This window comes from Catharus ustulatus, chromosome 3 (assembly GCF_009819885.2).
Source record: "Catharus ustulatus isolate bCatUst1 chromosome 3, bCatUst1.pri.v2, whole genome shotgun sequence".
Classification (NCBI taxonomy): Eukaryota; Metazoa; Chordata; class Aves; order Passeriformes; family Turdidae; genus Catharus; species Catharus ustulatus.
Genome location: NC_046223.1, coordinates 63,214,486 through 63,240,849, shown reverse-complemented (window position 1 = coordinate 63,240,849; position 26,364 = coordinate 63,214,486). Strand labels below are relative to the sequence as shown.

Here is a 26,364-nt window from a genome sequence, read left to right as displayed (position 1 = left end):
CACATTTGATCCACTAAGTAACAACAAAAAAGAAAGTTTATTCCTTTTATCACTCAGATCAATACTTAAATTTAAAAAAGAAGTTAGTTTAACTGAAATCTGAAGAATTATTAAACTTATGCACTTCAGAATATTATAGATCGCGTTTTTCTTTAATATGACTAAGAACAATTTTTAAGTGGTCAATTACAATAAGAAACTCAAATGTATGTTTTACCAGCCAAGTACCAAGCTAGTTCAGACAGTACATTTAACAATACCCAGAAGAGTCACTCATTATTTATTTTGGCTTTAAAGCTATGGACAGTTTCTGCACAGTGAATTATTAAAATCTATAAAGGCTGAGTAACTTTATCTACAAAATGTAACTAAACATTTGACAAAAATATTTAAGTAAATCAAACATTTGTAGAAAGCAAATTCTATTTGTCAAAGGACTGCATCCCAACAACATAACCTTGCAAAATCTGCCACTAATCTCATTCCATCTTTCTTCATCTACTTGTTTACTTTGCTTTAAATTAATAATCAATTCAGACATTATATACAATACCAAGCTATCAAAGCAGGTGTATTTACACTCATTCTCAAATACTGTGACAAAACTGTTGAAACCTTCCTAAAATGATAGCCTGGAATATCATGATTTAGGTGGTGCAGCTGTTGCAGGAAAAAGAAAATCTCAGACTATTCTATTTAAGAAAAATGTACTAGAAACTTGTTATTTTCAAACATTGCTATAGACAGCCAAATCTTACTGCAGTGTGGATTAGGCAATTCAAAAAGGCAACAACAAAAACAGAGCACTTCAAAATGATGGATGCTTCAGAAGAGATTGCTGTAAATATAAACAGCAGTGAAAAATACGAATTGATGCCTTCTGTACACACCTGCAATGGACAACAATAGGTCCTGCACTAGGAGGGTTAGATAATTTGACTCTCCGTATAAAGGAAAGCAGGCCTGTGGCATTGTAAGGAACTCCATGATCTGGCCAGCCAGTGAAATGAAACTGTTTAACTTCACGGATTTCATTGTAACCCCTCTGTAAAAAGGAAAAAAAAAGGTTATGAATTTCGAAGTATTCAATAGACTAGGTATTATCTGACTCAAATAATGATCACACATACTGATAGAATCTAAATGAAGTTTTCATAATTTCATCAATTATTTAAAACAACGATCCATAGGAAGCTTAGAGATGCCATTGGGTTATTTTAATTTTGAAGTTTGTTATTTTTAAATTTGCAATTTTTACTTTAGACGTTAGGTATGCTAGTTTTGCTGCACTGAAAATTTTTTTTTTTTAGTAGACTTTGAGGCACTTCACACTGATTTTCAGAAGTTTTGCTAACTAGGACAAGGGTCTGCTGCATTTAAAGGCAAGTATAATTTAGCATAAGACCACAACTTTGTCACATAGAGTATTCACAGAATTTGTCCTTTGATTGAGATTGACTCAGCAGCGGTCAGGACAGAGTGCGTAGGGATGAATAGCAGGCATGAGTCATAATGTGGTACTTTAGTTCAGCTCAGAAGTGTGGCTGTGGAGAAGAGGTGACTGTCAGAGAGGGGATGGCAGTAGCTGACATTTCTGGGGAAATTCAAGGTCCCACAGTGAGATGCATTCTTGGGTAGCGCTAACGCAATGTATAACTCCCATGGTAAGGTAAGGCTGCCTACACTGCAGCCCACCTAACAAGCCAGAGGGATTTGGTATTCCACAGAAACATCAGCATAGCCTCTTTCATCCTCCTTGTTACCAGGAAACAGTATTTTGCTAAGCCCTTTCAAAATGCACTCACCCTTCCCAGAGTGAAGGTCCTGACAACATATTCGGCAAGGGGCTCCATCTCTACACAAGTCACTTTGAAGTCTCCATAAACTTCAGTGTCATCAGGCCAGTACTTGTAACACTTGACCTAAATAAAAAATGAGTCTGATTTTACATCAAGGGAAAATAAAAGCTTGAAGATACAATACTACTGCATGACACCACATTTATTTCCAAAATGACCACGCATTCTTGTGGCTTGCTATGGCTAGTGGCTGTTATGCCAAGTTAATCACTAGCTACAAGGAGTTTCCACTGGTTTACACAGCTGTACTTAGGTGTCAAATTCACTTCTAAATGAGCATTTGTATTTTCTTTAGTGCTGAGCTACAGAATATATTTCTACTTACGCTAAACTGTGATGCATTTTGTACCCATAATCAAACTGTTGCAAGTAATCCCAGATATTTTATAGACTACCCTGAGGTATGTGTTACTGCTAAACTGTGAATAATTTGCTGATTTCTAGCCACTGATAGAGATGTACATTTCCTCCGCTACTCTTCTCGTTTGAGTGACACTATACAAATCTATTCAGCTGAAATACGAATTTTGGTTTCAGACAATTTTCCACTACACATGAAAGCAACACAGCATCAGTTTTCAGAAGCTGCTTTAGGCAATACCATAAATGCAACATTGCCTGGACTCCTTCTCCCTGCCCCCTCAGAATGCATGGCTGCCCTTCCACATTCTGCCCATAGTATGTCTTGTCAGCAGCTTTTTTCTTTAAGCTTGCAGCATTAACAGAAAAACAAAACCAAAAACTTACTCTTCCTACTTCCACTAAATTTGTGACCATCACAACACAAGCTGACTGCTCCTGCCATATCATTCTCCAAAAGTCATACACAGTCTCATGAACTGGACCTGTAAGAAAAAATTCCAGGTAATATTCTGCAAAAAATAACAGTCAAAGTGAATGCTAAGAATAAAATCCAGTGTGTTTCAGAGCTGATGCCTGTGAGCACATTTGCTCAGAGAAGAAAGGTTTGTGAAACCACATCATCATACCATTGTGCCAGTTTCCAGATTATATTGTTACTTCTAACCAATGCTGCATATTCTCAATTTAACTGAATTACCACTTGAAAGAAAATAATGGCAGGTGTTTCATGTAGCATAGTGATAGAAGTTGCTTGAGAACTACAAGGACTCAGAAATGTGTGACTGCCTCTACAGTTACGCTTCCAGTTTTATTTTAAATTCTTTAATGTGTTGAGAATGAGTTTCTCCAGGTGCTCACCAAGAAGATGCCCATGCCAGAGCGAGGTATCAGGCAGGAGGGTGCTGGTACAGATACTCTGCACTTACTATCTGGTTCCTGGCAAGCATGGATGCACAAGTAGGCACTGAGCCAGAAACTTCCCACTAAAGTGTATTTAAACTACCTTAAGTACTTTTTCTGTGAGGCAAATGAGAAGCACATGTTTGAGCTTTGCCTCCTGCTCTACTGCAGAGACATGTTCAGTTGAGTGACAGAGGCATTTACCTTGTAACAATAATCTCCAAAACAGCTCCTTTACCACCATTCAGCAGCACTATAAATATTACTGTACAGAACAGACAGAGAATCACAGAATTATCTGGAAATTACCTTTAACATCAAGTCCAACTGTAAACCTAACACTATCAAGCACCACTAACCCTAAGTGCCACATTTGAAGATTCAAACACATTCTTTCATATGCTAGATCAAAGGCTGCACACCAAAACAGCAATATGATTTTTTCTCTCCTTTACACACTATTATGTGCAATGATTTGCATAGTAAAACAGAAATAAAATACAAATGTAGACTTAATGCCATGTAGAGACATATTTAGGTAGCACTTACACAAAAATGAAAAACAAATGTGGACAGAACTGTGAGCATCCTGCTTTAAAATAAGTCTTTGCTTTGACTTGCCTGTGTGCACCTACAATCAACAGAGGGACAAATAACAGGATATTTCCAGACTGCTATCTGATTATGCTGACAGATACAATAATGGCACGTGTAAATCTAATTATTTTTACTTTAAATCATAGCCTCTGATATTTCAGTGCTATCTTAGACTAATCTATTTGGTTTTCCTCATTGTGAGGAATTTTATCAGAAATGCAAACTGAAAAATAGAAATTATTCTTTTTTTCTTTTTCTCTAGCACCTTTTTTTATTGGTAGAGTGTTATATGATAAAGATTTGCCTCACTCCTTTGTACAAAGAGTCTTTGTCCTCTGGCCTTACTTTACCCAGATTTTCTGAAAGGGTTTAATTTATTATTACTATCTTCACTGCATCCTGGACTAAGTTTTAGACAGTAAAATAAAACATTGTAATATGGAAAGAAAAATGCCTCAGGGTGGGTTGAAACTGTTCTCTGTCCATGTCTCTTTTCTCTATTCATCTTCATAATTGGAAATCATGGTAGTAGGTTCTGACTTTATCAGCTGAATTTATCACTGACAGATTTGCTCAATAGCTAATTAGCATGATAAATTAGTGCAATTTTTGAATTTATTCACATTCCACCCAAACATACTACATTAATTTGCCATAACACAGGATGACAACTCACAATACTGGGTATTTATTTTCATCTACTTCTATTTTACCAAGACACTGTGGAACACTACAGAGAACAATTGTTTGATATGATTAAGGCTGGCAGATCCTTACCTTGTGTTGCAATGTAGTGACTTGGTCTCTGATATCCCTAAAACAGCAATATTATTTGGTTTGAGTACCACATTACCAACAGAGAGTGGAAAATAAAAGCATAAGGATACTAGAGAATCCTTATATCTAGACATTTTCAGAACTAACCAATATTTAAGAGCAACATGAAGTCAAAACCTAAAAAACCTGTTAATATTGAAAAGGTTTGAATGACAACAAATAAAATGAAAATAAGAACATCTGACTTAAACAGACATTGTAGTGTACCAGGAACGAGTACTCTAGATTAGTCCCTTGCACCTAAAAATGAGTCCTCTATTGACATTATTTCCCTAGCTGTATACACTGGGACTTTTATTTAACATTTAATAAAAATTCTCTGCCACCATATTATCTCACAGCTGATCTGTGTTCCCAACTTAGCCAATGTGAAAAAATACACACCTTTTGTCTTCTTCCAAACAGAGAATCACACAGAGGCATGTGCCTCAGCCCTCATTAATGGGGACAGACACATCGGTGTGTGCACAGAATCAAGGTCCTACTGCAGTGAAATCTGCTCGACTGCACAAAGCGTGTATCAATTACAGTGGGTATGATACACACAAGTATATACACAGTCTTACACACACACACACATATATATATATATAAGTAAATAGATAACCCTACACAACTAAACATTTCCAGATGGTTGGATCTATGCCAATGCTAGCAGCACTATCCAGAACTAATTGTCTACATAGAAACTACAAGACAAAGAGCTACTGCTCTGGAGGAAATAATTCAGGGTATATTTTGACCAGCACCAGCAATTAAGTTACAAAGAGGAAGGAAAGTTTAGTGTTGCTGGGGAGAGGACAATACGGAATTTCACAATGTGGAAATGTTAATATCTCCAATTATTCTCTAGGTTAAGTTTTATTAGGCCATTTGCTAGAAGTATTGCATTACAGGGGAGTACAAGCCCTTGGATTCCTGCTATTCAAAAGATGCTACTGAAGTGAACCCAAGGATTTTTTATTCTTTCCTACAGACCGCTTCATTACCCTCTCTAGAATAAGCACACCCTCCTCTGGGGCTTCTAAAAATTTTTTTTAATATCTTACTGTTGGCTTTACAGGAAACCAAAATTGCATCAGATGATGAAATAATTAAATAATTTCTCCTGAAGTACTTAATGTCAAGCCAAAGTTTAAAATTGTGTTAGTGGAACATGTGCTACATAGGTTGACACTCAGTAACGTTTTCGAGAAGAAGACAAAAGTGTCACTTTAAAACTGTAAAATGACATTTTTAACTTGTAGCTTTCTTGTCTGCTTTTAATGAGATTCAATTTACTCCTAAATAAGAAAACCAATATCCTCCGGAAATTATTAAAAATCTGAGAGAGTTTTCTTGTTTAAGGCTCCAAGCAAAATATCAAGGTCCTATCATTTCACTGAGATTGCCATGCTAAACTATCCAAATAAAAAGAGCTAAATCTTTATATCCTGCAAGGTTAAAAGGGTCTTAAATAAATTATCAACCAATAGTGGTCAGGAAAAACTACTAAGGTGCAATTATAAAGAAAAGGAATCGAAGCCACTATTTCAAAAACACTTGTATAGCTATCCCACTAAGTTTCAAACTGCTTTGGAGTTAATTTCAATATAATAACTTGTTTATTCCTAAGGTGTTAATTAAAGAAAAGTAATATTTTGTTAGTCAAGTTGACTGGCAAAATTTGGATCCAAAATTTGGATTTTTAAAATTTATAACCTAATTTGTATTCTGATTAAAGAATGGGAATTTCACATTTTAGAGATTTTTTGCAGAAGTGAGGAAATTTCTGTGTTAAATATATATATATATGTATGTGTTTGTGTATATACTTTGTAATACCTAAATTAGCACCTTAAAGCAAATGTCAGCTAAATATTGATTACCTAAAATATTGTTAAAAACAAACTAACAAAAAACCCCCAACCTAAAAATGTCATTATCCCTCCTTTTTTTGGCCAAACTTATAACTTCTCCACAAGTATATTTTCAAACAACTACAGCGCAGCATACTATCTAGCTTCTTACATATACATGGGATGGGGAAAAGAAAAGCTAGTGGCCAAAGTCACCACTAAAAAATGGGAACAGCAAATTCTCTCTTATGAATAGGCTCACCTGAGTTGCCTAACATCCAATAATATTCAGAGCTAAGCTAAAAGGCTAAATTATCTTTTCAAAACAGGTACAAAAAATATTCACACAAAAAAGAAATTTTTTAAAGGAACAGATGAGATAAATTAGATGAGGCATGCATAGTTATCAACTGATAAAAATAGAAGAGGAAAGTAATTAATAACAATATCTATATTAAATATTTACAATAGGATGCTGTTATTCACATATAGTGGTACTTACATCCCTGTACAGCCAAATCTACAGCCCAAACCAAAGTCAGATGTGAAAGAAAGCACAACAATGTCAGTGAGTACTAGGACGTAGAACAAGGAAAGTGTACATTTGTTCTTAATAAAAGAAAGCTTTCAATAATTTTGTAGCATAACATGCAATAATTTCACATAGAGAAGCTGGCAAATTGAGAAGGAGAAAGCTGTGCATTCCACTCACATCTATGTAGTTGGCATTAATGTAATCTGAAGATGGATCATCTTCAACAGGTTGCAAAATCACCCTGGAGTGGTCATCTGTAAAAACCAAGTGGTTACGGAGCCTTTTTGAAGTGTGATTTTTAAGATATTAACGATAAGTCATCTAGAAAACCAAAATCAGCTCGCACAAGCACCTCACGATTTACAATCCTCAAAAACGAAGTGTTCACACAGAAATACAAAGAACCATTTTGTCTGAGGTCTGCAATTGCTTCAAAAAACACTCACTACATTTCATTAAGTGCAGTTGAAAGGTATTGGCACAGTTACATGTGGTTAAAAAGACACAAAGAAACCAGGTTACTTGCTCAAAGTCCCTTTCAACATCAGCTCCACTGTTGGTAATCTAGAAAACCAAAAATGCTGATTACTGTTTCCTCACTTCCAACCAAGCCTGCTCAGGTTCATATTGAGATATTATTGAAATTAAGACAAAGGAGTTAGCAATGCACTTGGGATTCAATGAAGAGGTAACTCTACTTCTCCAGCACTGTGATTCCTGCATGTGCGATCGCATGGGTAAAACAACACAAATTGCGAATAAACAGAATCAACATCCAAATGAGTGCCAGCGTGTTGCTGATCTATGCTTACCACAGCTTGCACAACACAGATGCAAACGCGAAATTCAGCCTGAGTTATAAAAGGAAGAAAGTTGAACTGTGAACAACAACAACAAAAAAAAAAAAGTTGAAAAAGGCACTGTTCTGCTTCTCCACGGCAGGTATGAAGCAGCTGTGCCACTGGAGACTTGCAAAGGAAGAGAGAGCACGGCCCGAGTAACACACGAGTAGAGCTATCGCTCAAACCAAGGACACCAATACTCACATGCTATAATGTTTCCATAGCGGTTCTTTGTTCTGTTTTGATCCTTCTTAGCGACATCCCAAGAAGCTGACTGCCCCTCAAAGAAACTCTATAAATAAAAATGTTCCGAAAGAAAACATTCTGACCATTAATTTATCTCCAAAAATAACCGTTTAAAAGAACTGTCCCACCATAAAGTAAGTTCAAATTTGCTCGCCTGCCCTGGTCACCCAGGCAGTACCATGGTACAGAAACATCTAGAGAAGAATGAAGCCTCTCCCCCTCTGACTGCTACTGGTAAATGGGCAACTCAGTGAGGAACTCCACAGGGATTTCAAATCCTGTAATTGCTGGAAGGCTAAACTTGCTTATGCATCCTTGCTATGGAGGGATGACAGTAAACTGAGAAATCACAGAGAGACTGATTACTCTTCTTACAAGATACTGCAATACACAGCCTGTTTACTACAGCATTACATTGCTTTCCACAATACTTAGTAAAACATATTTCCTTCCTACAGAGACTTTAGGAACTCTCCTCATTGTTTAGTGTTCATTGTTCTTTTTGCCTTTCCTCACATCCCTCCCTCTAGTCACTAGCAAAATTATTCTACATTTTTGAACTCTTAAGACTTTGATCTCTCACTATTGATAGAAGCAGTTTTTATTTCTCCTTGTCTTTCTCTTCATTGCCCGTAGATATTTTAGTGCTGTTGTAGGTCTATGCTACTCCTTCCTTCCAGATGATCTCTTATCCTGGGTAAGTTATCTCCAGAAAATACACAGTAGCAATGGAATCAGAACTTTAATGCACAGTCAGAAGCCCAAAGCAGGGAATAGATGTCATGTATAGAGATAGAATAAGCAGCAAGCAGGAAAACACCTGATATGGCATCCGGGAACACCCTCCCCCTGCAACAGTGGCTGACACTTGGTCTTAGCCTTGAAGTTAGGCAGAGCATAACAAAGCTTGTTTAAGTAAAAGAGAGGAAAAGAGCATAATATTCTTTTAAAAACCACACATTTATTTATTCCAGTTGTTATGTTTACAGTAGAGACAGCTGCAGAAAGGAGAGAAGGGTGAAAACTGTGTCAGAAGAGATTACTTACTCAGAGAAAACTCATTGTAAACCTATCTGTATTGTGAGCAACCTTGGCAGTCCCATTCCCATCTTTACTGTGTGTCCTGTCTGGGATCTTAATCCCAAAGAATCACAACAGATTCAGAGATCAGAAGCAAAACAAATATGTATTCATCTTCTACCTCCAGTGCTGGGAATTTCTTGCCTCCATTTTAACATTAAAGTTGTAAGTAGACATGCTCAGGCAGGTTTAATTAGAACTTCAAGACATTATTACCCTTATCATCTCTTTACTGCTTCTCAGCTAGTGCTAATTCCCAGTATTGCCCTAAGGAGATGCTAAAATAAATCAGGAGAATGCTTCAATGTTTCTTGTAAAACCAGGTAGGTTAAATTCTTTACTTTAAACTAATCCAGGAGATCTGCACTAAAAATAGCTCACATTGCTAATTACAACATTTCCACTAAAGAGCAGCAACAAAAGAGTGGCAGCTTCTTACAATATGTCAAAAAGATTCTTTTTATACCTTAAGGAACACACAGGGATTTTCTACCAGGCAGTTGTAAAGGCTCAAACTATTGGACTCATTTACTATTTCACTTTTGGGTTACAAATATAAGAATCTTATGCCTGTTAATCTGTTTTTCAATTAAACCCATGGCATTTAGTTCCATCCTTTTCCAATACAATGCAAACAAAAGACTGCTCATTTCAAAGGGATTTTTCCTAGCAAAGCCCCACCACTGGAGATCTCACCTCATACTCCTCTTTAAATCCATAGCTGTCAGAGGTCTTCATTAGGTTAATATGCTGCAGGAGATCAGCCACCCTGATGGCAGGGTGCAGCTGCCCAGTCTGGTACGGGGATTCTGTGCCTTCGCAGAGATAGCGAGGGACATCCAGGAGTCGGCTGGATTCTGCTGTTGCACTGTGATTTTCATCTGTATTCACAAGAAATTAGTGCATTATGTATCCACAGAGCAGTAACATCTGCTGCTATACATATCAACATCTATTTTGAACCTCTTCCTTCAAAAACATCTCTCATTTCTGAGAATGCAAAGCACTTACTCTCCAGCATATAAATACAGCAAAGTACATAAAAGAATTTAACAGCAAACACATACAAAAGTTTGCAGTCCTTCATCCAGCAATAAAGATGTCTGAGGGGCATTTTATTTGAAGCTACAAAACTTTATGACATTAATGTACTTGGAAACTCCAGACTCTATCAACCAAAGTAACTTTTTAAGGGCCAATACATATCAATAGCAATATTACACTTTAAGCAATAAATTAGAATAATTCCATAGTGGTATCAGCACATCATTTGTCTACAGCCAACAAAGAGTGAATTGAGAACCCAGTAAAAAAGAAAAGTAATTATGCTACCACTTCAGAACACCACTACACCACTTCCACTTAGGAAGATGAATCAGCACTACAGAGTGGTCATTTTAACTCAGGTCTTTTAGAACAAAAATGAAACTTGAGTTGAGTGTGTTGATCACAGTCACAGTTTTTTGCCCTGTATAAGCAAAGAAGTTTCTCCTAACACTCTGTGCTACATGAATTCTCATATCAAAACCAAATGTCAAAGCTGCATGAGGTGATCACATTTTGTTAATCCCTTCCATGAAATAGTAATTTTATCCAAATTAGTAATTATCAGATCAAACGAATTTGCAGAGGAAGAAAAATTCTAATCTAAGTAGCTACTGAAGTGAGAAGTGGGTAGTCAACCCCTCTTATACTTCTTTGAAATCAGTTTACCATTTTTCTTGCAAAGGATCTAGATTAGGCGACAAAACACTACAGGAAAAAAAACAACAAAACAACTCCCCAAGGGTTGGATTTTGTACAATTACACCAAAATGCAAACACTATTAATGTCTTATGAAATTAAATCTCCTGGGAAACCAGACTCTTTGAACTGTCACCTGTGATTTCCTAATTTCAGTAGCTAATTTTTATGCCTTACTAACCTGCCTAGCAAGGTGAGTGACACGCAGCAGTCACTTTTTATTGTAGTGTTACTCATACTAAATCATACACATATCAAACCACCTCAGGATTTGTAGTTCTCCCCATTCCTCACAGAATACTTACCAGTAATAGGCACTTTAACCCATTGAAGCAGCAAAAAACAATGAGTGAACAGAACATGAGAAATTTATTTCAGGAATATATTAGAAAATGGCTAAAAGAAAGTGACATTCAAAGTTGTTAAATCTTCACAATAGGCAACAATGAAAGCCGTTTAAAAAATATAAGGGTTACATTATTATACTATCACTGCAATAATAGGGACTTGGGAAAAGCAAAATTGGCATGCTAACTTAGTGCTAATAAACACGGAATGGAGAGCAACATTAATAACCCATACATGAAGAAAAAGAAAACTAGCATAGCTACAAAGTAATAAGAGGTTCATATTAAAAAAAAAAAAAAGTGTTCTATGATTTAGAATCCATAAAATATTTCTCTTCTCTAAATAAGGCAGAAGAAAACTGTTTTGTCATGCTGGGCAGAGCAAAGGCTATAATTGAACTGGGGTAAGCCAAATGATGCAGTTCCAAAGGAACAAGGTTACAGATACCCAACTTTTACTACATGGGGTGCCCAAAAACTTGTAAGCATCTCTCCAGTATTTCAGTCCACTCAATGAAAATTATTACCTCTTCCAACTATCAGTGGTTTGCTTACATGAGGAAATTATCATGCCCAGAATATCATTACCAGTAGATGAAAAAGCAGACAGGAACTATTAAGATGTTCTTCAGTTAGTTCCTTGCCCTTAGTATTCACAGCTGTCTGTAACTGTGTCTGCTACAGCAGAAAATACCATGGCAGTATGGCACTGAGTGGGAAGGGTACCATGAGCACCTCACAAGGAAGCAGGATCAGATTTCAAAGTCATCTTGATTATTTGGGAGACAATGCAAAAATCAACAAGGTAAATTCAATGGTGAATGTAACAACAGAATGTGTTGGAAAGGGAAGTCAAATATGTAACTACAGAATGGAGTAATGGACTGGAAAATGATAACTCTGATTTTAACAGGTAACGCAATGCAAGTCAGCAACATGAACACAATAAAAAGGAGAAAATACAGTTCAGTTGCCAGAAACAGTAAAAATGGGGCATGGGTGTACCTATTCCACTCAGTTCAGCATTAAGACTTCTTCCAAGAAAGCTACCTGATTTGGGGCACTGCAATTTGAACCTATGAGTTGTAAAGTTGGAAAACATTAAGAGGAAAATAATAACAACAAATTTAGAAAACATCACCTACAAGATGATGAATGAAAGAACTAGGTTAAACCCAACTAAAAGAGAAATAACTGAGGACACAAGCCTTCCAATGTGTACAAGACTGTTTTCAAAGCACAGAAATGTGCCAGTTTTCCATATTTTCTATGAGTCTCTCAAAAGGAAATGGTTCAATCCACAGCAATAAAAAATGAGTCTAGATTAATGTAGTTTGGAAAAACTAGGGGTGAACATTAACAGCACTTAGCAGTAACACCCAGTTAGTAGTAATTAATACTCAGAAAATAGACCTTTGGGTCCCAAATATTACTAATATGAATCAGAATTTATTCTTACTAAGGAGTACTGAGGCACTGGAACATTCCACTGCAAGAGCAAAATCTGTTTGCTACGAGTTCTTAAAACATAATGAGACAATTCCCAGAAAGAATCTGTATTATATGTATAATGTCCCTCCTCAAAATAGAGGAGGAATTTCATTGCCCCCAAGCCCCTTTAAGTTTTACTTTTAGGAATCTAATTTTCAACATCAATTCACATCCACTTTCTGACATTTGTCTTTTATACTAATATAACCTCGGCAACTGACTGAAACTCAGTACTGCACACTGTGTTTATCCAGCTGAGAACTTAGGTAAAAATTATATTTTTATCCTCTTATTTAAAAAAAAACCCAGAAAAACCAACCAAAAAAACCCCCTTCTAAAATCTGCATTCAGTGTTAGATGCAGCATAGACATATGCAGCCTGTCCATTTCAATGTATGTTCTTTTTTTTAAAGTAAGTACAAAGCTGAAAAATTTACTAGTTAATGCCAATTAAATTATGTTATTAAAATAGGCATACAGAAATACTTGTTCAGAACATTCAAAGAAAGTTGTTGTTTCCTCTTAGATATTCTGAAAGTTTTTCCATTTATTATTTTTCTTTTCATTCTTACTATTTAGAAAATTGAACTTTGGGTGCCAAAAAATGCTAATTTGGACCTGAATTTTATTTTTAAGGATCTCTTAATAGAGTTCTAGTTTCACATGTCAGTTTATTGGAATTTAGTTTCAAAGCTCTGGGGAGAAAAAATTTTAGTATTTTCCATTTACATATTTCCTCATTTACTCTTCAGTTAGCAGTGACTAAGAATAACCTCTTAATGAGAACATAAAATAATTTTTATTCTAAAATTGTTGTCAGTCTAATTCTGAATTGATGAACTGAGTGTAGAATTATTTTCTGGCAACAGCATAGTTTTACATAAAACAAGCTGTTTCAACGTTCAACCATGCAAGGAGACAGAACTCATGCAGGAATAATGGATAATGATGGACTGGGGTCCTCACCTAACACAGCTGTCGGCACAAGTGGATCATTGGGCACTGTAGAAAAACAAAGCCCATGAAGAAACACATTACCTTTAATTTGTGTATTCTTAAGCATAAAAACAATATACTTCAGAGTATGACCAAGTGATAACTAAACTCCATTAATTTCATTACAAGAGAAAACCAGAATGAATACAGTTTCAGAAAGCATGCTGAATAAAAGAGGTATGAAAGGCAGTGATTTCAGACTTCAGAAATGTAATGATAAGAGCAGAGAGATCCTCACTGAAATGAAATAGAGAAGACATTATATGCAATTTAGTTTTTGAAAGGACTCCTCCTTCACTATTGTTTTTTTTGCTTCACAATAAAGGTTCACTTTCATAGAACTCACTTCTTTCCTTTTGAAGCCATCCTCTCATGTAATACTTGAATAGCTAATCTCAAAATAAAATGGTATTTCTATAAAGTTTTCCAGGTAATTAAAAAAATTATATACATTTCTACTCTTAATAGCTTTTTCAATGTTCAGTACCAAAGAAATTGCTTGTAATGAGCATAGAAAAATCACAGATACACAGATGCAGATGTCTGAATAAAATTAATAGAATTTTATCTTTTATTATCACATCTAGAACCATGCAGAGATAAATGCACTGTTTTGGACAGAAATGGCAGAATCCAGGATTTGTTTTGTTCCAGGCTGGAACAAAAAATTATAATGTCAAAGTCTCTCTAACAGAATTAAACTCCAGTTCTCAAAAAATCTTCCTGAAAGTTTGTCACACAGCAGGAAACCCTGAATGCTTGGAAGACTTGTCTCAGCACAGACTGTGGTCAGAAGAAACAAATCCTTGAATACACAAAAAAATCACATATCTAGCATGCTAGAAACCAGTGATGTCCAACTTCTTTGCCAACCATCCAGTACAGTTGTGGTGACAGGAGCTCATGGGCTCTTGGCATCACATCAGGCCATCTGAGAGGCTGCCCGCCTAAGTTCCTGGCAGCCCTCACTCACTAATAGCCATACAAATTCCTGATAAATTCTTAGCCTGGTATCCACCATCACAGTCCACATTAAACTGTCTCTGCAATCCTGCTTCCACAAATTTCAATGCCAGTAAGACATCAAACTTTGGAGACTTTTCAAACTGTTCCAGCCAAAACCATGTAAAAAAACCACCAGGTTGATCTTCCAATTATAATTGGTTATGATACTCTTAAAACGTTAGCACTTAGCAGTTTGGTAAGCTTCAATAAACTAAGCAATAAACCCTCCTCCAAAATCCATTTCCCTTACAACAATCAGGAAAGAGCTTAAGAGCATTAATGGACATATTCTGCTCAAGCACGGTAAGCAATATGGGAGATGAGAAGAGACATGGGGTGTCACTCTCAAAAGATGGCAATTCAGAAGCAGCTCAGGCTGCTCAGTTCTGTTTAAAGGCAAGACACAAGCCCATGGAGCTGTGAGAAGCTCAAGTTCCTACCAGCTCTATGGCAGAATTGTATTCCTTTGTAATTTATACACTAGTTTTGAAATATTCAGTGGAGTACCTTGATTTTGGCAAGGTATAGTGCAAATATTGGGATGCAAGAGTGCTGACCAGTGGCAGCTATAACCCTTAACAGCCAGAAACCCAAGCTTTCTCAAAAACAGACAGTCAGCATGTCTATTCAAAAAATGAACATAAATATAGAACAAATTTGCAGATACATTAACAAGCTTGTTTCTAAAATTCACAAACAGCAATGAAAATTGTCAATGTTCCCTTCTGTTGTAATGTCCTTACTGCCAAAAAAATAGAAATTAATTTGGACCTTATATTATTATTAATTACAGACATGGTGTTATGCAGTAATATTTAATGTGCTGGCATTAAATAGTCTCATGAGGGAAAATTCAATTTCAAGTTTTAACTGAAGTATTCTAGAAGTATAATAATTTCCCTAAAAAAAAAATCATTGCATAGTGAAAGCACATGCAAATATTTAATTAAATAATTTACCACATTTCAATAAGGACAACATACAAACATCCTTACTCAACCTTTTGATTTACCAGCATTCCTGGAAAACCTGGAACGTAAAATGATTTTCCTTAAAAAGCAGAATTGTTTTCTGCATTTCTATATTCACCAACACTCTGGAGTATCTATCACTGTCTACTTACATCTGGGGCTGAAGTTATGTGAGTCCATAAATGTGATTGAGAGGGGATCCTCTGCATGCAGAGTGCTCTGGTCGGCGTAACTCCTGTCCATGGCATTCACCATGTGGGTCATCTCCTGACGGGTGGTTCCCATGGCATCTTTGCGCTTCTTTGCCAGTTTGCTGCCCAGCCAAAAAAAAAATGTAAACCACCTTAATATTTGATGAATGGTGATGTCTACAGTAATCATTTTCTATAATCCTGAAGCACTGAAAAGTTTGATTTATTTCCCTGTGTGCGATTTTTTTCAGTGTGCGATAATACTGTGCTCCCTGCTATGAAACAGTCATGGTCTTGTGTTTTCTGTACACACACAAGTGCTGTAATGGAAATGCTTACTTCTGTACCCTGGTAATAATTTTTTTTTTCCCCCTGTGGAGTAATTACACTAATATAAACAAATTAGAGAATATAATTACATTTTAACTGAAATGACAAATAAGAAACATCTGTGCACGCAACCATCATTTTTATCAACCATCTCCATTTAAATATGTTTTGATTTTATAAACAGATAATTCATTCCCCTTGCTTGCATTGTTGGGAAAAAAGAGTCATGTAACCTTCTAAATTACTTTGTAAGTCACAAAACCTGTGAAGTAACAAAAGAAGAATAATTATTCAAAACATATTCATATTACATATTTATATTTTGTTTGATGTAAAAGGTTGTGCTGCCCATTCCATACACAAGATATGAGAGGATACCACACTGTGGTTCTTTGAAAAACAAAACCACCCTTATCATTCTACCCTTTTATACAGTTTGGGAACATCACAGTTTTGACATAAACCGTCTTGCACTCTGACTGTATCACAGTGAAAGATGGACTTAATCTGTACAACTAAGCCCCTCAAATTAACAGCCAGTGCCCTTAAAGTGCACACTTCAGAAATATTGCTCAATTCTTTCCTTTCGAGAAAAATCTGGAAGTGGTTTTCATTGTCTCCTGGAGTCAGATGGAGCAGATAATATATTTCAATTATAACTTAAAGCATGTATCTCAAGTAGTAGGAAGTATGCAGAGCAGCATGAGGTACACCTTGGCTCTGCAGAAACCCGTAATATGCATCAAACTGTTCTGAAATCTCCCTGTTTTCAGCCATGACTATGATACAATAGATAGCCAACCTGCTTTGTTGGATAAGTCTGACACCACATGGGAGAGACACAATCACCACTTAATGTACTGAGTTCTTGAAAAGTATGTTTAAAACACAGCTTATCTTCATAAGTTTTTTCTGCATAGAATACCACCAAATGTTCCGCTAATTGTTTAGACAGTGTTTATCTTATTTGTCTTTACCAAAAAATGGCCAACTCTAAATATTCCATGCACATTCTAAGATCGGACAAGGATAATACTAGATACTTATTATATATTATAACATTAGATATTAAGAAGATATTCTTTACTATCAGGGTGGTGAGACATTGACAGCAGTTGCCCAGAAAGGCTGTGGATCTCCTGTCTCTGGACGTGTTCAAGGCCAGGGATGGAGCTCTAAGAAATCTGATTTGGTGGAATGTGTCCCTGCCCAGAGCAGGGGGTTTGGAACTAGATGATCTTTAGGGTTCCTTCCAGCACAAATTATTCTGGGATTCTATGAAGGATATTACTGTAAATTATCCATCCATTTACTTGTTGAGGCCTGGGAAAGTTCAACAGAAAAAACCCACACTGTTGTCTAGGGCAAGAAATATTTCATGCTTGCACATATTTAAGAAAATGCTACAGGGCTATTTCTTAAGTTAACAGTCTTGGTTCACAATGAGGGACCACGGTGTAGAATACTGCTGGACAAAGCCCTCCTGTGAATAGTAGATTCTTCCACCAATCAGACATATGTCCTTATTTTGTCAGATTCCAACCAACACTCCCCCCCCCCGCCCTTTTGCTCCATCTACAAATTGAACAGTTGGAAAAGTACTACTCAGTAACATTCTTACTACAAAAATCCAAAAGGGGGTCTCTAAACCTAATTTTTTTTCATCAAACTATTGTTCGACAGGGCTCTGTATCAGTTGTTACATGAAAAATAAAAAATCTGTTGGATGTCTTCCCTAAAATTTTATTTTATACATTTACTCCACACATTCCTTTTAACTTGAGAGGAGCTGGTTTAAATGATACTCTGGTTGAACAAATGAAGACCATAAGAACTTCCAAGAGTGAAACTGCTTGAGCTTTATAACTGGTTTCCAATACTATCAAAGCCTTCACAAAACTAGCATTTCTAGTTCAAAGTAGTTTTTAAAGTTTCAAAGCCTTTCAAATAGTCTCTATACACTAAAGATCACCTTTTTCTAACATCACCTAAGAAACGGAACAAAAAACCGATTACATCTCATCTCTCAATGATATTAAGCTTTTCTTTGAAGCACCACTTTGTAACAAAACCTGGTAGCCATGCTAAATAAATCAACAGCTATTAAGGCTTTTAAGTTGTTAGCTTATTACAGTAACTACTTTCTAATTCTTATGCTCTGCTTCAACACCTAAAAAGGCTTATTGTGTTGTAGCACTGCAACCCAAAGCTGCTGGGAAATGGGAGGACAGCTTTATTGTTCAACAGCGTCTGGCTCCCCTGGGGTTTGACAACTTCTTTTTCCTTTCCTTTTTCTTCCCTCCCTCACTCAGCTAAAGGCACATGATCTGTGCTTTGTGATAGTTAAGCGAATCATTAGGTTAAAGAACTTGAGGCTGACAGAAAGTGTAAATGATTCTCATTATCTGCTAAAGGATTCAGTTGGATGAATCTGCTCAGGTGGGTGTTATAGTGGTTGGAGGGGAAAGGTGCTCCATCATAGGATGAAACTGTGTGGTTAAATATCTTGAATAGAAGCAATTGTTATTTAACAAGGAAATTATAATTTGTCACAATAAATCAGAGAATGGCATTTAGCTAAACCAGCTCATCCTTTTTTTAAAATTTTATTTTTAGGTTTGCTTTAAGAAATCAACTATGTGGAAGAGCGTCATTATTGGACACCACCAGTTCATCAAAGTAGTCAAGTGCATCCTTAGAACTCCTCTGAAGTCAAGCACCTTATGCATCTATTTAAAATGAAGGATGTGTGTAACTGCTTGCTAAACCACAGACAAAATTATCAGAATCCCCACAAAAATTCATTTGGTCAACAGTATTTAAAAAGTTAGTTTTGCTTCAATGAAGCAAAAGTTTTATACCATAAAATAAGATCCACACTTTAAGATGTGTATGCAAAGCATCTCAAAAGCAAAAGAGGCAGACCATAAACTATTTATAAAAGTTTGGCATCTGCTTACAACCTGCCCAGGAAAACGGTGCACAAGATCACTCCTAAACTGATACTCTAAGAACGCACAGTTAGTGATTTACAGGCACAATTCACTAATTACGAGATGGGTAAAGATCCTTTTCCCTTAGTGTGATGTGTTTCTGTGAATCATAATGCAAATTAAATTATGATTATCATAAGCTAAAATGATAGTTATGGAAAAAACTGTAGCAAAAAGCTAAAGTCTCAATATACAGTAAGAAATACAATATCCCTTTAAAAAAAGAAATATCAGGGAAAGAATAACAGGGACAATGATGCAAGCAATTTTTCAAGCCTGAGAACTAGGAAAGGTAACTATCAATAAAATTTTAGCAAACTTGTAGAGACTGTTTTTCTTTTTTAAAAAGGGATACTGCATCTTTAAAACACATAAAATAATAAGTCACCCATATGCTACTTACAGATAGTAGGAGTAAGAATAGTAGCTCCTCCTGGCAAGCAAATCACAGACAGTGGAAAAAGAGAAGCAATGGTGAATGAAAAGCGTGACTCTGTCACATCCAATAAAGCAGAGAAATGTGCGTTTAAAAAAAAAAAGTTGAAAATTCATGTTTCTTTGGTTAGCATTTCAACTTGCTCATGCACTAACTAGCCTTACTTTGCCATGCAATTAAAAACAAAACAAAACAGAAACAAAAAACCCTAGCATTTTAAAATGATTTGTTTTTTTAGAAAGATTACTTGAGAAAATTACATGCTGATATTTCACTTATTGCCAAAAATTTTGAAAATTAAATGGATTGTGTAATTTCAACATGCAGTTCAGCATAATATGATTACCGCCTAGATGTCATGACAAATGAACAGCTGTGTACAAATCTTGTGCAGCAGATATGCTTTTCACTTTTTACTGAAGTGTCACAAAATAAAGGTTCCATTAATAAATACATTTAATCAGAAAACAATTTCTTGTCATTCACTTTAACATATTTATCAGTACACAGTTGTATACTTATATGTTTGTATGCGTACTATGCGTAGCTATATGAGTACACACATTTTAAAGAAAACTGCACATTTCCAGCAGACATGTGTGCACTGGCATATCCACCACACATTTCCTGAATGCAAACATATGCTTTCTATATTAAAATCTTACAATTGGAAATGCTGATGTAGTCATGCTAAGCATTAAAAACATGGAAGGTAAACAAATGGAAGGAAATGAAGGACATTTGGAAATAGTCCAACAATGATTTCGAAAATAAAAAATGGCATTGCTTGTTAAAGATGCAGTATCCCTTTTCTTAGCTGGTTTGCTTACTCCAGTAAAAGTCTGTAAAAGCTGTTAAGAGCTTCATTCAGGAAAACTTCAAACCAATTTGTACAAAATGATCAGGCAAAGCCTAAAACATCTCAAGCTCATGAACAAAACTGCTTAGTACTCCATTTTCCAATAAAATGTAATGCTGCATTTAATCAGTTTGAGATAGTGGTGGCTGTCCATACGACTTAATAAACCAATAAAAATGAAGAAACCATTGTTTTATTGACTTTTCCATCTGATAAACTGTGGTCAATTGGGGTACCAAAAGGGATACTACATAATGGATCATTGAATAGGTACACTACAGAAGATGATTCAGACGGATTGGTTCTCAGTCCCACCACAACTAAGTGAAGTGTGTTTTTGTATGTGTGTATGTGTCAGAGTTCTTATAGTTGTTTCTGGCTTCAGTATGTGAATTGCCCTGATTCACTAGATTTAACTCAGGAACACAGTTTTTCTATGCTTTTTGTAAGAGACCTTGACTAAAACTGTTATAAAAAAGTGCCCATTTTCACTAAAGGCAGAGGGGGAGAAGACTGGAACACCTACAACATAAACAATAGACAAGCAATTAAACTATTGTGATGAAAAATTGCCAAGTATTAAAGAATCACTAAGCAGGTTCATTTCTCACCTATTTAGAATACAAATACAGGAGTTTAGAAATATTATGTGCTATAGAATGATGGTAATTTCTAAAAGGATACTGCCTTCACAGGTTCTGAGGAGGGAAAGGGGAAAAAGGGGAAATTTAAAAATACCACTTCACAGATATGAATAACTCACTTTGGTCAAACAATTGAATAGTGAAAATTTGAACCTAAAAGGACTCTGAATGGAAGAGGCAAAAAGGATAGGAAAAATGTACACATGGATTTGTTTGTTTGCTATTTGCAAAATTAGTCAATCACATCTGGAAGTGACTGACACTCTGTAGTGTTAGACAGTCTCTCTCTCACACACAAACACACGTGCACACACAGAGAATTTTCTATTAAACATAAGGGGACCACTGTAACAAGCACTAAGATGATACTTCCCAGCACATACCTTGCTACAAAGCTAGAATATAGAGATTTCCTCCTAAAAGCTGAAAAACAACTTTTTTGTTTTTCAAAAGTCATGTAAATACAGAAAACTGGCTGACTGTATGTCATTTTTGCACATGATGAGTTGGACCTTTTGAATATGTGTTAATTCTCAGTCACAGAGGTAAACAACGGAGAAAAGTAAAAGCACTTTTGGGAAAAATCACATATGTAGCTAACTAACACAGAACACTATAAGCATACCTAATGTTTCTAATGCAGACGTTTCTTCTCCAAGTTATATATCTCCAGGGATAATTGTAAAAAGGCAATAAATTAAAAAAATCTAATGCAAACCAGCAATTATAACACATAGAATGATCTTAATCGTTAAAAATAATAGCAAGCTGCATTTCAGAGGAATATACGCAACAATCACAAAAATACTTTTTATTATCACTTCTGCAAAAGGCAAGGGAATGCAACACACACACCATGGGAAGGCAAAGGGCTCATTCTATCCAAGAGAAATCAGCTTGTGCTACACGATAGGAGACCACCAGGGAGAGGGTGCACAGAGAGAGAGGAATTAATTTCTATACTATAACTATGGAATTATAGGGACATATTATGGACTTTAATGCCAGGTTAAAAGAGTTGCAACTATTGGAAAGGCTAGACTTTGAAACACTGACCAAGCAATAAGGTAGCAGGAGTAACTACAGGTTACTACAGGTAGGAGGATTGGGATGCAGGGATAGCATTGAACAACGCCAGAAGATGGCGATATTGCTTACTGTCTAAGAAAGCACTGAAAAAAATTTAAATTCACTCAAATTAATACACTTTTAAACAATTTCATGCACTAAAGACTCACTAGATAATTTTACAGTCACGTGGTATGACTTTTAAAAAAATACTCCAGGTTTACAAGAGCATAAACAGAGGCATAAAATTACATTATTTTGCAAGTTGGGTAACATACAAATACAAATAACTCATTGGAGCTGCATAGAGAAAATAATATTCATTAAGTGGTTAAAACATGAAAAGTGCAATAAGTTATTATTTTTTGTTTGCTTTAAAAAATAAAAAGGCAGCATGAATTTCAATTCCACCCACTTCAACAATCTGTACATTCTTCAATCTCCAACTTAAAAATATTTGGAAATAAACAAGTATGAGAAAATGTATAGTTATCAGATCTTAAATATAAAGAAATCCTATCTTTAAAGACATCCTAAGAATCACAGCAAAACCAAAAGAAAACACAAGGAATTAATCCAAAAATTGACCAAAAGGACCTACCAGTACTAATCCCCTTTTTCCCCTAAAGACCTGCAAAACCACCCTTTTAAAATTGTTTGATGGGGAGGGGGAAAAAGAAAGATCAATCAGTACAGATCATATTCTTACCTTTTTTTGACAATCAATATGACAACAAGGAGAAGTAGGATGAATACCAGAATTCCAGCACTTATTCCTGCTATTTTCACCACTCTATCTGTTTGTTTGGCTGGATCTGGAATCACCTCAGGTTCCTCTGTTGCTGCTGCTAAATGAATAAAAAAAAGAAGTTACTTAAATTTGTAATCATTAGAGAGAAGGAAATAAGTTTTGATTATAATTTTTGAATATGTGTGTGTCTTAATACAGTAATCAAAATATAGATACAGGCATCATGTGTTTAAACATCTACACATATGTGTGTAGACACACTACAAATTTAACAGAACCATAGAATAAGCATAGTTGGAAGGGATCCACAAAGATCATTGAGTCCAACTCTTGGCCCCGCACAGCACCATCCTCAAAAGTCACACCATATGCTTGAGAGTTTTGTTCTAACACTTGAATTCTGTCAGGTTTGGTGCTGTGACCACTTCTCTAGGGAGTCCATTACTGTGCTCAGTCATCTTCTGGTGAAGAATCTTTTTCTGATATCCAGCCTAAACCTTCCTTGACACAGCTTCAGGCCATTTCCTTGAGACCTGTCACTGCCACCAGAGTGAAGAGATCAGTGCCTCCCCTCTGCTTCCCCTCACAAAGAATTTGCAACTGCAGTGAGGTCTCCCCTCAGTCTCTTCTTCTCCAGGTTGAACAGACCAAGTGACCTCAGCTGCTCCTCATGCAGCTTCTCCTCAAGGCCCTTCACCATCTTTGTTGCTCTCCTTGCAACAGTAAGCATGTATGTATGTATAGAGCTCAACAAATATGTATATATATATACACAAACCTCCACACATGCAGATATTTATGTACCTGGATTTCCAAATAAGTTACTGAATTAAAAAGCAGAAGACAAAGCTGAGACAATCTATCAACTTCCCACCATTACTTTATTTAATGTTATTATTTCAGATATTAAATATGGAATATTTAGCACTGAATAGTAAGAAAACATTCACACACAAATAGTAAAACCTTTTTTCCTAGCCACAGTGTGAACTCTAAACTGTAGTACTTTTGTCCTCCGTCCAGTTTCAGTCCATCTTTGTACATTAATTCACCTTACACCATCTGGTCTGAGATCTGCATTCTACTGGGAATTTTGATTCTCTATATAAGGTCATTCACAAAGCCAAACCTAAATAAAGTCAGCAGTAGTTTTATTTCTGTTTATAGGCCCTGAAAGAAACCCTACAAACCACTGTTCTACAGAGAGATTAAACTAGTCTGTAACACAGTTGAGTGGGCTGAGGCTACAGGTTACAGCAGAGAAAAAATTAGAATATACATGAAAGTGCACAGCCTGTACATTCAGTCTGCACCTCTTTGCATAACAGCCTGGTGTAAAAAGGATCAGGAACAGGAGCTTTTCCATTCTGCTAAAAATATGCAAAATATAAATAGGTTTCAGCCAGGGGTAAAATCCCACAAGATGTTTACTTGTAGAATAGAAAATGGCTTTCCAGTTCTCTAGTTCCTGCTTTCTAAGGCTGTGGTCTTTCCTCTACTCTCTGGCATGAAGGGGTATGTGGGCTTGTTCTCCCTCTGGTGCTTCTTGTCTCACAATCCACCCAGCATGCAGCAGAAGCCACTTGACCTTTCCCCTCACAGAATCTTCATGTGGAATAAGTTGCAAACTGTTGGTATCATCATACTTATGTCATTACATGGAAAATGCCCTTTAGTCTGAAACTAGGATGCTTCTCAACAGATCACCAAAAGTAGCAGAATGAAAACCAAAGTGAAGTCATGAGAGAAAGGCCACTGCTGCCCTGAAAATCTACTCCATTCAGAAAGCCAGTGTAGTCATTATCAGGGATAATTGGTACCTAATACTTTCTGGGTTAAACCATGTTACACAGATAATTTCTATTCAGATTTCATGTGCAGGAACCCATACTACTATTTGAGGGAAGGATAATGCTGTTGTTTAAAATTACAATAATTTAACGAATACAAGCTGCACCATTTTGACTAAAATTTTGCTCCCACACTGGAAATGCGGCTTACACTCAGGAGCGGCTAATATGTGAATAATTTTCTGACGTTTACAACCCCAGAAGTGCCAGCCAGGGCGCCGAGCTGAGCACCTGCCAGTAAAACTCAGGATTTTGCAATTGTTACTAATTGGTTACTGTGTTGTGCGGCGGGTGGGGCCATCTCAGTGCTGGCAGTGTGGGGCAGGGGGAGGGACGCAGGGGAGCTCCCTCCTTCAGGTGGGGGAGAGGCGGGGGGCTCTGTGCTGAGATCCCCACGGCTCGGGGAGGAGGCGGGGGCTCCGTGCTGACATCCCTGCAGCCCATGGGGTAAGTGGGGGGCTCCTGCCCCCGCCTGCCGCGGTAGGAGTAGGTAGGCTCCACCCCCCACCTGCCGTCCTCGCTCCGTCCCTGCCCACCACCACCACTGCCGGCACCGGCGGGCTCCGTCCCTGCCCACTGCCGCAGGTGCCAGCGGGCTCCATCCCTGCCCACTGCCGCAGGTGCCAGCGGGCTCCATCCCTGCCTGCCACCACGGGGCAGCGCCGGGCCAGGGCAAGTGAGCCCAGCGGCAGAGGCTGCCCGCCCCGAGTGGTCCCTCCGAGCGGCCCCACCGAGCTGGGCTGCCTGGCCCTGTTGGCAGACCCGAGTGTGCCGAACCTGCACAGCCTTAACTGAGCCAGTAAACCCCGCCATGCCATGATTCTGTTACTAATTGGCAACTTTGTTGCACATGAGTCCTCGCTGCGAACGACAGAGCGGCTTATAATCAGGTGCGGCTTATTTACGGACAAAGAACTAAATGCTTGCCACCACCCGGCGATGCGGCTTATAGTCCGTGCAGCTTGTATTAATGAAATTACCGTACTCTTTATTAATTTTTTTCTGTAACCTTCATCTCTGCAGTATCTGATCCATGTACTAGCAACTTACCCTCAGAAAAACCTTCAGAGTTAGGAACGTGCTCTCTTCCAGACACCCACATGAGAGCTTGACAGACAGGGAGAGATCTGGCAGTGCTTTAATCGTAAAACTTAATCATCATCATAAGAATTCATCATTATAATCATCTCTCTCACCTACAGCTTGAACTCAGTCTGCTGAGAAGTACTAAATGTTTCCTTCTCTATGTAAATACATGCCTGCATGTACGCTTGGATACATAACCTGTGAGGACTGAATACTATATATTTTGTTTGTATTGTATGTGTTGTTGAGGTGTCAAGGGGTAAAAGTAGGGGTCAGACTAGAGATGTGTGCATGCACACACAAGCTAGAATTAATGTCGGATACGCATATGATGCTGTCTAACGAGGAAATAAGGGGCATGACTTTTGAGGCAGGACTGGAAGATTAAGGTATTAAACATTCTCAATGCTTAAAATGAATCAACTCCCAGTCCAGTATTAGCTGGGCTGGATGTGACAAATGTGATTGAACATTTGATAAGCAGTAGAGCCAAAAGGCCAATCAG

The 26,364-nt window shown here is 37.0% G+C and overlaps 1 protein-coding gene across 17 annotated transcripts in view; it reads right to left on the bottom strand.

Moving 5' to 3' along the window:
* PTPRK (protein tyrosine phosphatase receptor type K) overlaps positions 1–26,364 on the bottom strand; it is a 370,095-nt gene that overhangs the window by 13,415 nt on the left and 330,316 nt on the right. For 2 of the 17 annotated variants that reach the window (XM_033053758.1, XM_033053761.1), the window contains exons 14-27: positions 22,882–23,020; positions 21,730–21,771; positions 19,569–19,598; positions 15,804–15,964; positions 13,646–13,681; positions 11,147–11,158; positions 9,794–9,978; positions 7,976–8,063; positions 7,107–7,183; positions 6,897–6,914; positions 4,497–4,533; positions 2,607–2,704; positions 1,806–1,922; positions 891–1,045 (exon numbers count right to left, since the gene is read on the bottom strand). In XM_033053758.1, the coding sequence (XP_032909649.1) occupies positions 891–1,045; positions 1,806–1,922; positions 2,607–2,704; positions 4,497–4,533; positions 6,897–6,914; positions 7,107–7,183; positions 7,976–8,063; positions 9,794–9,978; positions 11,147–11,158; positions 13,646–13,681; positions 15,804–15,964; positions 19,569–19,598; positions 21,730–21,771; positions 22,882–23,020 (1,195 nt within the window). The remainder of the gene's footprint in view (positions 1–890; positions 1,046–1,805; positions 1,923–2,606; positions 2,705–4,496; positions 4,534–6,896; positions 6,915–7,106; positions 7,184–7,975; positions 8,064–9,793; positions 9,979–11,146; positions 11,159–13,645; positions 13,682–15,803; positions 15,965–19,568; positions 19,599–21,729; positions 21,772–22,881; positions 23,021–26,364) is intronic. The other 15 variants (XM_033053759.1, XM_033053762.1, XM_033053760.1 and 12 more) reach the window with 15 other exon arrangements.